At 46.2% G+C, this 15685-nt stretch overlaps 2 protein-coding genes across 2 annotated transcripts; one reads left to right on the top strand and one right to left on the bottom strand.

Moving 5' to 3' along the window:
* Positions 1 to 1041: 1041 nt before the first annotated feature.
* On the bottom strand, positions 1042 to 5457 carry LOC139053409 (uncharacterized). Its single transcript, XM_070530426.1, has 2 exons — positions 5401 to 5457; positions 1042 to 4946 (listed from the first exon to the last, which is right to left on the bottom strand). Exons 1-2 carry the CDS (start codon positions 5455 to 5457, stop codon positions 4026 to 4028), a joined length of 978 nt encoding a protein of 325 aa, XP_070386527.1. The 3' UTR covers positions 1042 to 4025.
* Positions 5458 to 9017: 3560 nt separating this feature from the next.
* Positions 9018 to 10297, top strand: LOC135901389 (putative nuclease HARBI1). Its single transcript, XM_065431140.1, has 3 exons — positions 9018 to 9451; positions 9677 to 9801; positions 9915 to 10297. Exons 1-3 carry the CDS (start codon positions 9018 to 9020, stop codon positions 10295 to 10297), a joined length of 942 nt encoding a protein of 313 aa, XP_065287212.1.
* Positions 10298 to 15685: the final 5388 nt, after the last annotated feature.

Raw genomic sequence — 15685 nt, 5'->3', positions numbered from 1 at the left:
TGCCCAGGCTAATTTGTACAACACTACTATGCTGCCAGCAGTGACAGTAGCCTCTAAAGTAGAATATTTGTGCTCTCTCTAAGGAACCTGTGCCTGACCACAGGCCAGCAGAATAATTAAACTGATACTCACTCATTGTTATTTTTGCGGGTTATATATGTAGTTACCCACACGTTTCTGCATTCACTCGCATTCAGTCACTTTCACTGACCAGCACCCACTCATGCTGACATGTCTACTACCACTCACCAACACTCACTAACATGCTCATGCCTGCCTTTCATCACTCACTTAAGTTCCATTGTACTTCCGTGAAGTAAATGCGGGGCCATTATGAGTCAATATATTTGTGTATGGATGATCTAGGTGTTTCAGGCATACACATGTTTCGTGTGTTGGGGAAGGGAAGGAACTTTTGCAAGCATTTGACAATATTATAGTAGTGTTGGTTAAAGATATTGATATGAAACTTGACACAACCAGACAACTAAATAATGCACCTAAATTGCCATTGTTTCTTCAGCTCTTGTGGTCATGCCCTGTAAAGCGCCAGTTAAATATAAGCAAAGGAAAATGCAGCTGCAAAGCCGGTATTCAGGGCCAGTGCAAACATGCCGCTGCTGTGTGCCTATACATAAATAACCACGAAGACAGCTCCTGCACAAGTGAGCCCCAAAAGTGGGGCAAGCCAACTAGCAAACCCCTGCGGCAGCCAGAACAAGATCTCCTAGACTTGTTTCCAGGTGAGCTTGTATAAAAATTTTGCCATCTCCTGCACACTTTTTTGCTGTCAAGTTAGACTTAAATGAGTTCATACATCAACTTAATTACAGCTTGCATAGACCCTGGTATGCACAGTCATTATGCACATTTTCTCCATAACAGCTCAACAATCTAACTCAAAGGATATGAAAAAGGCATCGAGAGACATTCTACTACATTATCCAGAGATAGACTGTTCCCTGAAAGAGGTAATGATGCTGTCCAAAATGCACGAGGACGACCTGACCTGCCGGCAGGTTCTGGATAAGCTTGTTGAGCAGGCCTCAAATGCAGCAGATGAAGCCACCCTTGACGAGATGCTTGCTACAATGCTTAGCAGACCAGTGTACCATTACCTCTCTGTCGTTGACAGCAGGACAACACAGCAGTGGGATTTTGTTTCAGAGCTACAGCCTAAAGAGGCACATGAATATACCACCAAAGTGATCTTGAAAGAAAAATTCACAAGGCTTGCTTTGCTCACAAAAGAGCAAGCAAACTGCACAAGGTAACTTCAATTTTATTTAATTCGTTTCACGCATTTCATGACTATCCAATAATACAGACTCTGGAACTTTTGAAATGTACAGGTGGCATGAGGAACGAAGAGTGCGAATTAGCAGTACAAAGGCTCACAGCATTCTAACAAAGAAAAATGATGAAGGATTAACAAGTGCAGCCCAGCAGCTACTGAGGCACAGCACTTACAGAAGTGCTGCAATGCATTATGGTAAGGTTACTAAGCACAAAAGTGTTGCACTGCATGCACATGTTTTTTACAGAACTTAGACAATAACAAAATTTATGACAAAATGGAAGCAAATCTTATTGCACATGTACTGCAGTTGTGAGCTTAACTGGTACAGTTGGTGCATGTTGAATGGAATCAAACAGTGCAATAGATGGGCAGAAAAAATGAAGACTAGAAATAAAGTGCTGTGCCTGCCTTCTTTACCATTCCGTTTGACATGCACATGTGCGCATCTGAATAAATTTTTCTGCAGGAATCAAAACTGAGGCCACAGCTAGGCGCAATCTGGAGCAAAAACTTGGTGTACGCATAGTTCAGGTGACATTCTTGATGAGTTTCAATCATTTATTACTTTATCATTGAGTAAGTGCACATATTCAAAATCTATGCTAGCTATAATATTACTTGCATTAACTTACACACATTGTCTCCTCTAGATGGGTCTCATTGTTCTGCCAGAACAACCATGGCTATGCTGCAGCCCCGACGGACTTGCAAATCTCGGTGGCGAAACTGTTCTCATAGAGATTAAGTGCACATACAAGTACAGAAATGCACCCTTTCTCAATTACGAGCAAAGGACCTGTGAGCTGCCTTACCTTACATTTATTAACGACATTGTTGAGCTAAGGAAGACACACAGTTATTACACACAAATTGAGGTTCAGCTGTACGTTCTAAACCTTCAGCGGGCTCTTCTGTACGTGTACAGCCCAAACCAGAGCATTATTGTGAATGTAAAGAGAGATGAATTATTCTTGTGGAAGCTGATTCCTAAGATGGAGTACTTTTATTTTAAATTTCTAATTCCGGCATTGTTTTAAATTATGGTTTAGTCATGGCACTGCGCCTTGCTCCATTTTAACTTTCTGATTTTGTGCCTTCAGTTATGCAAGATTTTTGTATATTAAATTCTCAATGTTGTCTTCTTGCTATATGTAAACCTTTTGCTTCTTTCCTACTCTCTCTGCTAGCTATCATTGTTCGGCTAAACATTAGGTACTGTGCACGTTAAATAACTCCAGATGGTGCAAATTTACATCTGCTGCTATGGCATGTAAAAGGCCAGAATTGTTTTTGTTGCACCAATATCATGGGCATGCATTGCTTGCGGTGTTCTGTGTCTCTAACAGAGAGACTAATGTGATAACACAACATTTTTTATGTAGCACTCTAATGTCTGTTGCATGCTTACTATTTGAGAAGCAATAACAGTGCATCATCAATATGCTATGAAGGGGAAGTAAATGGCCCCAACAACCAAATGCCAATCATGCATAATCGCCCAAGCAACCCTATGTTGTGTGTACATTCAGAACATTATTGGTGCTTGACAATTGTTTATTATCACTGTTTTCCATTTTTCACATTCATCTGAATGTACTGTTTTTCCTACTCAAGTCATGAAGTAACTCACCAAAGTACAATACTCCTGTCCCTTACCATTGCTACATATCATCATCTCATACCAATACCACCCCAACTGCATTAATAACACTAATACCAGTCATGCTAACAACACGGGTAACAACAGTTTAAATGACAGCATCTTTGCAGTCACACCTGCAACTAGTAAAGCACTACTCAGAACTACAAGAAATACTACTGCTTTTAAATAGGTGTGCTGCTAGTTAACAAAATAAATTCGTTTGCAACAAAAAGCTTTCATGCTTAGTGCTTCTAGTCACATGCACGGGTAACGTAAAGACTGTGATGTAAAGATGAGTACAAATAGAAACACCAGCAGTTCTTATGTTCTTGTTACTACATTGCAACAGAAAGTTACACAAATCAACGAATAGCTACGCACAGGTTCGCCACTACACTATGTAAAGTGTGCTTAAACACGTACAGTCTCTTGTATTAGCATTCAAATGCAGCCTGTATGAAACTGTAAATAAAGTTTGTTGTGCAACAACAAAAACAATAAAACTGTCCTTTTCTTTTGAAGTCACTGGTCCATGGTACTATGCTCAGCCATGTTACCTATCCATTTCGTAAAGAAAACATGTAAGCTATTCAACACAAAACAGAGTGACTCAAACAGAATGGAATGCATGTTACACTAACCGAGCCTCCACTAAGAGAGCCAAAACACTAAAATGTGCTAAAATGATTGTTGGGTTCTTCTGTCTGACAAATATAACTACAAGAATTTCTAAAGCCCTTTTTGAACAGTATGTTGTTGTCAGATCTGTTATGTGAACATGAGTGACACTCAAAATATAAAAGTAAAGGGTATGCTACATTAGAGGAATTGCCAGTTGGCATAATAGGACAGAACACACATTTAAAAGCACTGGTTTCTCATGTTAAAACAAACATTAAACGATGCTGTTGCATGAGCTTACATCAAAACCAAGCTGAATGTTCTTGGTTGAATGCAGTTAGAAGCAAAGAAGGTGAATTTAAAGGTAGACTTACAATAAAGTGCTTTGCACAATGAAGTATTAGAAGCAGTTTTCCAGAACAAATACAGCATGTAAAACACAGTAGTCTGCAGAACGAACAATTAGTTGCACTCTTGCTTCTTGATTATAGGGGGCTCCATGTTCACAAGGGCAGCACACACAGCAGCTATTTTCTTCATGTGTGGTACTAAAGTCAGGGGCACTGTGTTGCTTAGAATACGATATGTCTTCAGCCTTCGAATTACCCTCTCCACATGTATGCGAACTGATGCAATTTGATACGTCATGTCCATGTCTTCCTGAGACATTTGCCCTCCATTCGTATTGAACGGTGGCATCAGCAGTACTGCTCCCTTTCCCTCAACTTCTGTCCTAATTCTTGGGAAGCCCTTGTCACTTAGCACTAGATCTCCAGGCTTTAGAAGCTCTAAAAATCCAGAGTCTTGTGTAATAAAAGAGTCTGTATGCCGCCCACCATACATTTTAGACATAAATGCTATCATTCCATTAGGAATTATACCTACCAAAAACTTGAGTGTGTAAGTCCCTTTATAACGAGAAAACATTACATGTTGCTGTTCCACTTTAGAGGGCATTTCTGTTCGAATTTCAGTGCAGTCTATTATAAATGTACAATGAGGATAATGTTCTTTAAATGGGAGGGGCAAAGAGAGTTTGATAACATCTCGTGAAGGCACAAACACCCAGTCTTCCAAGGCAACACTAAGGAGGTCAAGTGTTCTCCTGAACACATTTGATGCAGTTGTGGTGCTCACACTAAATATTGCAGCAAGTGCACTGAATGTCACACCAAGCCGAAGGTTAGCTAAAAACAAACAAAGTTTGTCCTCACGCGTCACATCAGTGCTTTTGTACCTCGAATGAGGGAGAAGGTTCAGCAGGAGACTAAACACAGGCAGTGTAACGCCGCACAGGTCACGCAGAGCTTCCTCATTGTCCTTCACCGAGTTGAAGCCCTCAAAGCTGCATCTTCTTTTCCAGTTATAGTCTGTGCCAGTCACCTAAACAAATTGGAGGAAATGGTTACTATAATGCACTGAAAAAAATATACCCATGGGTCAGTAATAAACTGCTAGGAAGCTCACGAAACCACTGCATGTTATTGCTATCGTGATTACATGAGTATTCAATATTTTTTTCTGGCATCTGTGTTTTTTTAATAAAACTGCATATGGTGTACTGACATAATTTATTAATAATTTCGTTAGTGTAATTGGTATAATGAAATAGTGGCAAATATGCCATATTTATCATTTTATGTGTTATATTTTGTGGGAAACATTTTTCTAGTCCCAACTACCTAGTAAAGGGTTCAATGACCCAGTCATGCTGTCCATAACAGCTTTAGGTAATAAGCTTCTCCAGAATTTGTTCTTTCTGAGAAAATAAAAAAAACAGTTTGTTTACGCGCGAGAAAGCTTTCAGTAGATGGCTGACGGGCACCAATATTTTTACCTCAGCATGGCTAAAAATCTTGCTGGAACAATGTGTTGATGTTCCCGGACTGTTCATTTCTAGTTCTTAAATTCAACATCTTGGTGCAGGCTCAGTTGGTTCATCCTAAATTTAAGCTAAAAAGGTGCAACTGGAACAAGGACACCAACAAAATTATTAGTTTTTTCCTTGTAGTGTGTAGCTTTTTGTTTTTGTTTCAGTCATGCTGTTTCAGCATAGATTCCACTATCTACCTCTCAGTTTGGGTTTCATTTGCATAGTACTCTCCTCACAAAAACTGAAAATGTAATTGGCAAGTTCTGTACAATCACAAACCGTGTCACTTTGTTCAGCATGCGTGACTTGCGTTGATGCTTCAGTCCCATTGGTTGCCGAGAGCAGGAGGTCCAGCTTGCCTGAAGCAGAACATTCTGTCTGGCATCCCTGAAATAGTTGCCACAGAACAGCACAGGCTTCAATGAATAATTGCCACAGCTTGCTACATGGAAATATATTGAAGGCACTTACAAAATAGTAATGACAGGACAAGAACTAGCACAGAGTTGCTGGACAGAGGAGTGCACCTAAAGCCATTCTTGCTACCGTTCTTAAAATTAAATATTTCTCTACGATAAAATAATGCTGGCCTGTTTATGAATAAAAACATGTAATTACAACATCAGTCACTCTGGCAGCAGGAACTTCTGTTGTCATGCTACTCGATGACTGGAAATCCAGTGGGTTGCTTGTTGACAGTTCTGTCAATTCAGAAAGGCACGTTGTGGAATCTCTTTCACATGTGTCTTGCTGCTGCTCTAGAGCTGTGTCACTGCAGTCCAAAAGCGCATGTTCTAGTGGTGCTGATTGCTGAGACGACTGCTGCGATTGCCACTGCTCTGTTAGACGCCGCTCCCATCTGCATCGCATAGAAATGACATGAGCCTATTTGTCATGGGAATTAAATTACTTCCAATAAAATGTTTGCAAAGGTAATGTTCGCAAAGGTAATGTGTGCATATAATATTCTACAAGAGCGCTACCACTAAAAGTCGTGATACTTGCGCATTGCCAGTCATACCTTTCCGCCCTCTCTCGATCTGGTGCCTTCTTTCGGTACACAGGTGGAAAGATGGTAGGGATGTATGATGGATGTTCCATTAGGTCACTCTTGCAGTTTCCAACGAAATGGGTGCTGCAAATTCGTGTGCTTTTGGATGGCTCCCAGGGAGTGTCATCAGCACTGCGAGCACAGAAAGAAGACATGTATTAGACACAAATAGGCATGGAACTATACCAAAGAGAAAGACCATCTTCCCATCTTTAGCAACGTGGCCTAGCCTATAGCTCATTATACCCTCTCAGGCTTAGGTTCAGGCAAATCACAGATTAAGATGTTTTTGGCAAACTGTACATGTCTTTATACATGGCGATTCTGAGATGCTAGTGCCTGTAACTTGTGCTGCCTATTTCTTGTCCCAATAACTTCACTGCATGGCACGAAGAGAACTGCATTATAAAGCTAACGCAGTAATGTGGGAGGTTGGGCGAGTTGGTGATTAATGATCATACCGTGTTGGTGAAGCAGCGCACTGACCAGTACAAAGAGGAGAGACACAAGCACACCAAGTGTCTTGTATTCATGTGTGTGTCTGCCTTGTCCTGGTCAGTGCGCTGCTTCACCAGAACACTAAAGCAGTTTCCTTCCCAGAGTGCACTAAATCCTAGAGCACAACAGCCAAAACACACATCTGCTCAAAATTAACAATTTAAGTACTACATAGGCGCATATTGCTTTATATCATGCTTCAATAAATATTTAGTGTAAATCACGCCTTATTTAATGCAGATGTTGGAGTCATTGCAACTCATCGCATTAATCAGCAAGGTGCCTTTTCACTGCTAATGAGAATTGGCTCGTACAGACTGCTCCGCGAAATGAACCCAGACCACGTTAACAAACGATTACCTTAGGACCAACAGCACTATTAGAGCATCAGAGATACCTGCCTCACCAAAGCAAATCTAGTGCCTCGTCGGACGAACAGCTAAAGTAAGCTTGCACCGATGGCCGGTTACTACAGGAAACGAAAATTTTTGGCAGGAAGAGTGAATCAGCAAGAATGTGCAAGGTGGTAATTACCTTAAAGCAAGCTTGGCTATTGTGAACTTAGAAAGCGTGGCCAAACAACAAACATAACGCGCACATCTCGAGCGGCTGCTTTCCGATCTGTCGCTCCGACGCTCGCGACGACCGCGGCTTGCATTAAATGCGGTCTGCTATCACACAAAAGTAGCGCGCGTCCCCTCTCGTTACCTGCACAACTAGTAAATTAAGTTGCAGCATTTGGAAAAGCGAAATAATTATCTAAAGCTCGTCCATGCCGATTGCGAGTGAAGGCACAGTACAACCAAATAAATTCGGGGCTTTTAACTGCCAAAAACCATGCAAAACCACGAAATCATTATGAGGCACGCTGTAATGCGGAGTCTCGGAAATAATTATTACCTCCGGAAGTTCTTTAACGTGCACAAAAATCAAAGCACACGGTAACAAGGGCGTTCTTGCACTTCGCCCCTATCGAAATGCGGCCGCCGTGGCCGGGAATCGAGCTCGCGTCGTCGAGCTCAGCGGCGCAACACGCATGCATTTACCGCTAACAAGCGGCGGATGTCAACACAATTCAACAACGCGGCACGACTAAACAAACGGTTGCGCGCTAAAAACAGGCATATCACTATTCCGTTTTCATCGAGCGGCCGTGATATTGCACGCGAATTCGAAAGTATGGTACTTACTTGACTCGGCGCACTGCAGTTATCCATGCTTGTCGTCTGCCCTTCTCGTACCACTTCCCCGGAAATCTGTAGAATTTCACGGGCGGCGTTCGACCTTTCGTGTTCTCAAGGCTGTTGTGGCAGTCAACAACACAGCAGTACTGCGTGCCACCTTTCCTGGCTGATGAGGTCGCACTCGCCATCGCAAAAACAACGCGCGCGAGCCAGCGCGAGCGCTCCCGCCGTACAGAACACGGGCGCGCGCTCGCGCACCGACGACCCCCGAAACTTCCATCCGTCCGCTAGGGGAGCATTCGGCGCTGGTGCCGCGCGGGCAAACTTTAGGTTGCCTCGTCTATAGAGAAAGAAAAAAAAGTGGCAAACCCCCGGGGGATTGGAAACCGTGCCGCCAGGGGAGAAACGAGCGCTGGCGTCTCGGGCGAAACTTGGCGTGCGCTCGTCTATACAGCTAAGCAGAGGCCGTATTCTGAAACGTTCGCCTTCCGCGAAACTATCGCCTTGGCCGCGCCTCTGCCAACGGCGCGCGCTGAATGGCTGCTTTGACAAAACCGGAAAATAACTAGCGCCACCTAGTAGTTTCTGTCTACGTCATTTTAACGTCACGTTTTATATCGGTGCTCCTGACATACACTGGATAAACGAAGACGTATTTTGGCGTTGGATTGCTGGTGGAGTCTAGTAGAAGGTAGAAAGGTGGTAGTTTCCAGTAGTGTTTTTGATGGCGTGTTGCACATGTTATTTCGCGGCGAATATTTGTTGATTATCGTTAGTGTTAGGTTGTGTTCCCTTGTGCAAGCGACAAGTGTGGGTGGCAGTGTTTTGGAGCAGCTCAGAGCCGCGCCATGAACAACGCACTGCTCGCGTGGTTCCTCGCGCGACAGCGGAAACGACATAGGCGCTCCAGCCGTGGCGCCTTCCCCATGACGGGAGAAGCTTTTCGGCGGCACTTCCGGATGACGAAGAGTGCCGTCCGGCTGCTTTGCAGTGAGCTAGCCCACTTGCTGGAGCCGCGGACCGCGGGGGGCCTGAGCGTTGAGGACCAAGTTCTCTGTACCCTCAGGTTCTTTGCAACAGGCAGCTTCCAGTCGTCAGTCGACAGTGAGTCGACGATTGACATGTCGCAGTCGTCTGTAAGCCGCTGCATCGCGAAGGTCGCGCGGGTCATTGTTGTGGTTGGGAAGGAGCGAGGATGGGTGGCCTTCCCCTGCACTGCCCGCGAGCGAGCAGCCATTAAGCAGGGATTCTTGCAGCAGGGCAGGCTCGGCGGCGTGACTGGGTGTGTGGATGGCACGTTCATCGCCATTGTCGGCCCGAAGCTGCCTCCTGCGCAGAAGGCAACAAACATACTGGTGCTGGAAGGGCTATTACGCCCTCAATGTAATCGTGGTAAATTTTAAACGAAATTGCACCTGTGATGGAGAAACAATTAATGCACAGTCATTGGCATCACCGTCACACTATTATCTGTAATGTGTTTCAGGTGTCTGACTCGGACTTGAAGGTACTTTGCGTTGGCCCCGCGGTTCGCTGGCTCCTGTCACGATGCGCACGTGTGGCGGTACGCGTCGCTTCGCCGGCGCATCGTCAGCGGCCGCATTGCCGTCCAAGACGTCGAGTACCTTCTGGGTGAGTACTAACAAAGTTGCTTTCAAAAGAAAACGGTACGCGATGCGTGTGTCTGTTGTCCTATATTGTATAGGATATCAGAAATAGTATGACTCCTATCTGTATATGTGCAGGCGACAGTGCTTACCCTCTTGAGCCGTGGCTCTTCACGCCTGCGCCTGGCCACCCTGCCCTCCACACACCGGAAGGGCACTACAACGCTGCGCACACATCGACAAGGTCAGCGGTGGAGCGCTGTATCGGCGTCATGAAGAGACGATTCCGATGCCTGCAGCGACACCGCGCCTTCCATTACGGCCCCAAAAAGGCAGCAACAATTGTGGCAGCGTGTGCGGCACTGCACAATCTGTGCATTGACGCAGATGTGCCGCATACGGGCCGCGTGTACCCTGAAGGCGACGACAGCGACGGTGACCGTCCGCACGCCTCAAGCAGCACAGGGTCACGGAAGAGCAGCACGTGCAAGGCAAATTGCAATACTCTTCATTGCTCGTAACCAGCACTTACACCACGTACAGAGAGCAGTTTGTCATGCACGTCACCTGCAATGGTAGGCTGTAGCGTTTTTTTTTTTCAGCAGCAGTGAATTACACATGCAGGTATTGGCACTCCTAGCATGTGCTTCTACAATGTATGCTGCCCTACCTTGCGGCTTCCATGCGCTAACACTTGCCCTTCTTCACTCGAAGTGTCGGTTTTTGTGCCAGACAGTGCAATGTGTTGACGCAAGTCATGTTGCGCCGTAGAAGCGTACGGGCTTTCGTGCCATACGCTGCCATGAGTCGATGCTTGTTATTCTGCGCTAGAAGTGTGCGTGCGATCGTGCCAGACGCTGCCTCCCCTTGCTGCTCGCATATGCCGACACCTGCCGCCGTCTCCTCCTGCTCGAAAAATGTGCATGGCTTTGTGCCAGACGCTTCCACGTTCTGACACTTAATCCTCCTGCTCTAGGTGTGCTTGTGCTTTTTTTGCTGCCTCCCCTTACTGCTCCGATGTGCCGACACCTGCCGCCGCCTCCTTCTGCCCGAAAAGTGTGCGTGGCTTTGTGCCAGACGCTCCCATGTGCTGACACTTGCTCCTCCTGCGCTGGGTGTGTTTGTGCTTCTGTCGCTGCCTCCCCTCGATGTTCCGCCGCTTCCTTCTGCATTACAAGTGTGCGCCGCATTTTGGCTGTTAGTGCCTCCCCTTTCCTGCTCCGTTGTGCTGGCGCGTGTATTTGTGCGCTCGAAATGTGCATGGTTTTCTGTGACGTTGTGCCTCCTTGCTGCTCCCATGTGCCAACACATGCCGCCATCTGCTTGGGCATTAGAAATGTGTGTGGTATTGCGACAGTTGGCTGCCCCACCTGAGCTACACTTGCCGACATTCCTTTTTCTGATAGAGGTGTGTGTCCTTGTGGTGATGTCTCTGGGGTTTCTCTTAAGGGGGAGCTTTTTGTGCACTTTCTAGGCAATCGCTTGCGCTGCTCAGCATCGCCTTGTGCTAGCGGCTGCCTTGTTCGGCAGGTCTTGCGGAATGCAAAGGTCGAAGCTAAAATAATGTGATCTGGCTGTCGTGCCACTGGCATCCCTGCTAGTTCCTGGCTACATCCTAGCAGCACCGCGAGACCCAGGGCCAGGAAACGCTGCATTCAGTGGGAATAGGAGTATATCAGTGAGCCAGGTGATTTGAATGTGATTACACGTCATCTCCGCGACCAGCGCGCTATTGTTCATGTGAATCCATTGGCAACATGCAATTTCGTGATTCCCACAGCAGTGCAGCCTTGCTGTCATGGATGGTGATGTGCCATCGCACCACTAACGTCCCACCGTTGCATGCAGGGCCAGGGAAAGTGGAAGTTTGCCATGGCAAGTGGTGCATGGAGGCGTGCACCACATATCTGAAAACAAAACACCGTTTTCTCGATGCCGTCACTTCATGATTTTGCACCATCACTTCTTTTGTTGTCATGCCATAGTTACCGTATCGTAGTAGTTAATCCACCTTCGCAACACCACTGCTATCATAATAATAATAATATTTGGGGTTTTACGTGCCAAAACCACTCTCTGATTATGAGGCACGCCGTAGTGGAGGACTCCGAAAATTTTGACCACCTGGGGTTCTTTAACGTGCACCTAAATCTTAGCACACGGGTGTTTTCGCATTTAGCCCCCATCCTAATGCGGCCGCCGTGGCCGGGATTCGATCCCGCGACCTCGTGCTCAGCAGCCCAACACCATAGCCACTGAGCAACCACGGCGGGTACTGCTATCATCCCCTTGTCGTTACATTACAATAACTTCAGCATCAAATTTCCGTTGTCATCATTTCCACTCGAATATAGTCTTGCTCGCACTGTCATTGTAATGGCACTGTCATGTTACCATTGGTATCTTTTCAATGCCAGCACCGCATTGCCCTCACGTCTCTGCTTTTTCCCTTCAGTTGGCAGTGTACATTCAATGTGCTGTCATTTACATAATGCTTTATTGACATTGTGACTCCGTAGCAGGTGTGAATTTCTTCGTTATGAACACTGCATTGTCGTCACGCAAGTGTGCTTGTTGCAACTGTGATCAGGCCATTCTTGTTGCCCTAATGGTGCTGTCGTTTCAATAGCCTTGTTAATGCAGCATCGTTGCGCCTTCGACATGTTTGCATTCGTGGTGTCAGGATTGGGGGGGGGGGGGTCAACTCCATCGCTCCTAATCCGTTGTCAAGATTGGAGTCGGGCATGAATTAGATGGTAGCTGGCCAATGCCGTCGTCCAACTTATCCACGCTGAGGACGTTGTTGAAGGGAAGGACTGCTTCTCATCGAGAACGAGGAACATGGGTTTATTTACAGTATCTGCGTTGGGACGTTGCAGTTCATCAGTCTAGCATTATTACGAGAGAAAGTGCACTGAGCAGCCGCACAACAGCGATTTATAAACACTCGGTCCTCTCTCCATCCCTAGGTGAGGGAAACGTTCGAACAGTTATAGTAAACCAGTCGCCTCTCTGCGCGAGGGATTACACACACACACTTCCGCACATCTTCCCGGTCCTCAACCGATGTCAGATGGACTTCGTAGAACTCGGGGCATACGTCAGGAAAAGTGCCTTTTATTTCCGGAGCTGACCCCCGGTGCGCGGCCACCGGTTGCCCATTGTCTTGCGTCTTGAGCGGCGCGTCGGAAGGAGCCTCGAACTACGTTCATCGGGGATTCCCCGCTCGTGGCAGACCGCGTAGGCAGTGTCGTGTTCAGGCACAAAGCCTGTTTCGTCTCACTCATCTTGGCTCCAGCGACGGAGAGTCGAGGACGCGCGTATTGTTCTTCACACGCAGTCGGCTTAGTGACGCCATGGCTAGAGGTTTGTGGTGGCGTTCCAGGAAAAGTTGACGCCCGCTGTCGCAACTGGCTGGCAAAGATTGCACGTCAGCGGGCCGTTCTTAACAGTGGTCACTAGCCTGTCGCATGTGCGTTAATGTTGCTGTTTACCCTTTTAGATGTTACGGCAGCGGCAGCGTTCTATCATTAACATTACGTTGGTGTCATACGGTGACATTCGTAGTGTTGCTGTCATTGTGATGTCTTTCGTGTTTTTCTTTTCGTGACGGTGCACGACAACTGAACGGCGATGAAAGTGGATGCTAGAGAAAATTAGCCCAACTAGGACATGTCATGTGCACTTGGCAATGCTCTATGGACGGCGGTAGGGTTCCTCGTGAAATGACGGTAAAAGTGTGATTACGCATACTTTTTTAAGCACGTGAGCATCACATATTTTTCACGGCACTCTACCTCCCCTGATGCTACAATGCCATGACACCGGCTATCTCAGCCTTGTGCGTTACAGATGCATGTGCTGCTGTGGGACTTGTTTCGTCATAAGCGTAATCTGTGTCATTGACCGATCTAGTCTTGATCAAGCAACAAGTCAAGCAGATTCTAAGGGGATGAGAAAGATTGCGCTCCTAAGTGAAGACAAGACAATGGTAAGATTCATTTAGGTGTTGCGATTGTGCAACAATGATGAAACTGCTCGCAACATGTGGACAGTCAGTGTTATAGCCTTGTGCTGCGGAATACGAGTATGACATTAACGCAGCTGTGCATCCGTTTGAGTAATCTGCGCATGAAGGGATTCAAGTGGAATCGCATGTCTTGCCAACCATACAACACATGCACTGTAAACAAGGCACAGGCTCCATTTGCCAATGACTGTTGAGCCTATCCTCGTGTGAAAGCTGTTTGTGACAATGTGACTGGTCGTAAAGGCCTGTTTGCAAACGAAAACGTGCCTGCGTAGCATCATGTTAGCGACAAATATTTTGGAAGCGACCATAGCATTCGTGGCTGAATCATTAGTACCATCCAGCGTCATACTGGTGAAGTGCCTTAGCCGCAAAGACAGAACTTCCACATAGTCTGCAGCTCCACCATGCTATGGAATGATTCTGGAAATGTAGAAGCTTATTATACTAATTTCAGTACTTTTCCCCAAGATAGGTGCCAATGACATGCACAAGTTGACTCATGTTTGCTTTTTCCTACAATGGGGTGTTGCAACAGCTATCGAGCTCAGTCTTCTGTGGGCCCACAGTTGATAGAAGGATGCAGTCGGGTTCTACAGCTTTTCCAATGGTGTTCACGCTCAACGTGGCTCATTTGGCAAAGAACATAACGTCATATCATTTGTTTTCATCATGGCCGCCTCATTACCCGGGGGCTGTGCAGACTGCATTTCTAGCATTGTCATCATACAAGATGCGTTACATTCGTCTACAGTCGTTACCATAGGCAGCAGTGAAGGTGCGCCAGTGCGCATTGCAAGTTGCGTGTGACGCAAGAGAAAACTTTGTTCCAGCATCACTAAATGGAGTTTGCACAATGTAGTCGTTTCATTTGCGCAATGTGCAGGGACACACATTCTTCGTTTCTGAGGATCTTAAGGTGAAAATGCATTGTTTGCTGTAGAATTTCACGCATTGTTGTCACTAGAGGCCTGCTCCGTGTGTGCTGCACAGCGCCTTGGCACGTGACGAAAACATGAAATATATGCCTTCCCCTCGTTCAGTAAACGCAGGACAAGCGTTGGCCCTAAGGCGGTTAGGAATGCAACTGTCCACCTATAGAAGCAGCTTTCGGTACACAACCGTACGCAAGCCGGATATTGCAGTGGACATGACGTTTCCCTTGACATATTATGTTTGGGGTGCCGTAGGAGTGCATGCGACACAATGCAATGTGGAGAAGGACACATAACTAAACGTGTGTATATTGCCCTGCTAAGGTGCTGACATAGGAACGTAGAGCATGCATCTTTTGTGGTTCTGCAGATGTTACGTGGACAAACGTGCCACTAAACGATACGTGTCTGACATCATGAAGGCACAGCACGCATGCAACGTTTTGTAGCAGCTGAGAAAACGGAACCGAGGTGGGATCAATTGCAAGAGCATACAACAGCTTTACATGCATATTTTGCAAAGCGCATAAACATTGCACGCTTGCTCATATCCCATTCCATAATAAGTTTTGAAACGCACGCTGTGCAAATGCATGCGGTTCCACGGATTGTTCTTTTCAGCGGGTGCGTAGAACATGCGAGGTAGACATTACCTGGCAAGCGTGTGCGAACCTCTTTGTACATTTGTTAATTGGAGGAGACTGCAAGCTCATTCAAAGATCATTTCGGCACACATATTGTACGCGACGTTCTTGTATGAACTCCTACAGCACGCTATGGGTTCATAACCGTGAAATGAGGAAAGGTGCACAAGTGCTTGCGACCCATTGAGGAAATTTCTATCGTGAGGGGATGCCATAGCAATGCTAACCACATTATACGAAGAGGAATATGGCACATTGCAGAGCGAGCGCCATTGGCCTCTAAAGGGGGCGATGCTTAGT

This window comes from Dermacentor albipictus, unplaced genomic scaffold (genome assembly GCF_038994185.2).
Source record: "Dermacentor albipictus isolate Rhodes 1998 colony unplaced genomic scaffold, USDA_Dalb.pri_finalv2 scaffold_113, whole genome shotgun sequence".
Lineage (NCBI taxonomy): Eukaryota > Metazoa > Arthropoda > Arachnida > Ixodida > Ixodidae > Dermacentor > Dermacentor albipictus.
Note: the sequence above shows the minus strand (reverse complement) of the source record. Positions and strands in the feature narration are given on the sequence as shown.

What these genes read in the sequence shown, in the direction of transcription:
- LOC139053409 (XM_070530426.1), bottom strand. Translation starts at nt 5,457, where the DNA reads ATGAACAGTCCGGGAACATCAACACATTGTTCCAGCAAGATTTTTAGC. An exon ending in AGATTTTTAGCCATGCTGAG is followed by an intron (nt 4,947 to 5,400) that starts GTAAAAATATTG and finishes CAATTTGTTTAG; the next exon opens with GTGACTGGCACAGACTATAA.
- LOC135901389 (XM_065431140.1), top strand. Translation starts at nt 9,018, where the DNA reads ATGAACAACGCACTGCTCGCGTGGTTCCTCGCGCGACAGCGGAAACGA. An exon ending in AGGCTCGGCGGCGTGACTGG is followed by an intron (nt 9,452 to 9,676) that starts GTGTGTGGATGG and finishes TCGGACTTGAAG; the next exon opens with GTACTTTGCGTTGGCCCCGC. An exon ending in AGACGTCGAGTACCTTCTGG is followed by an intron (nt 9,802 to 9,914) that starts GTGAGTACTAAC and finishes GTATATGTGCAG; the next exon opens with GCGACAGTGCTTACCCTCTT.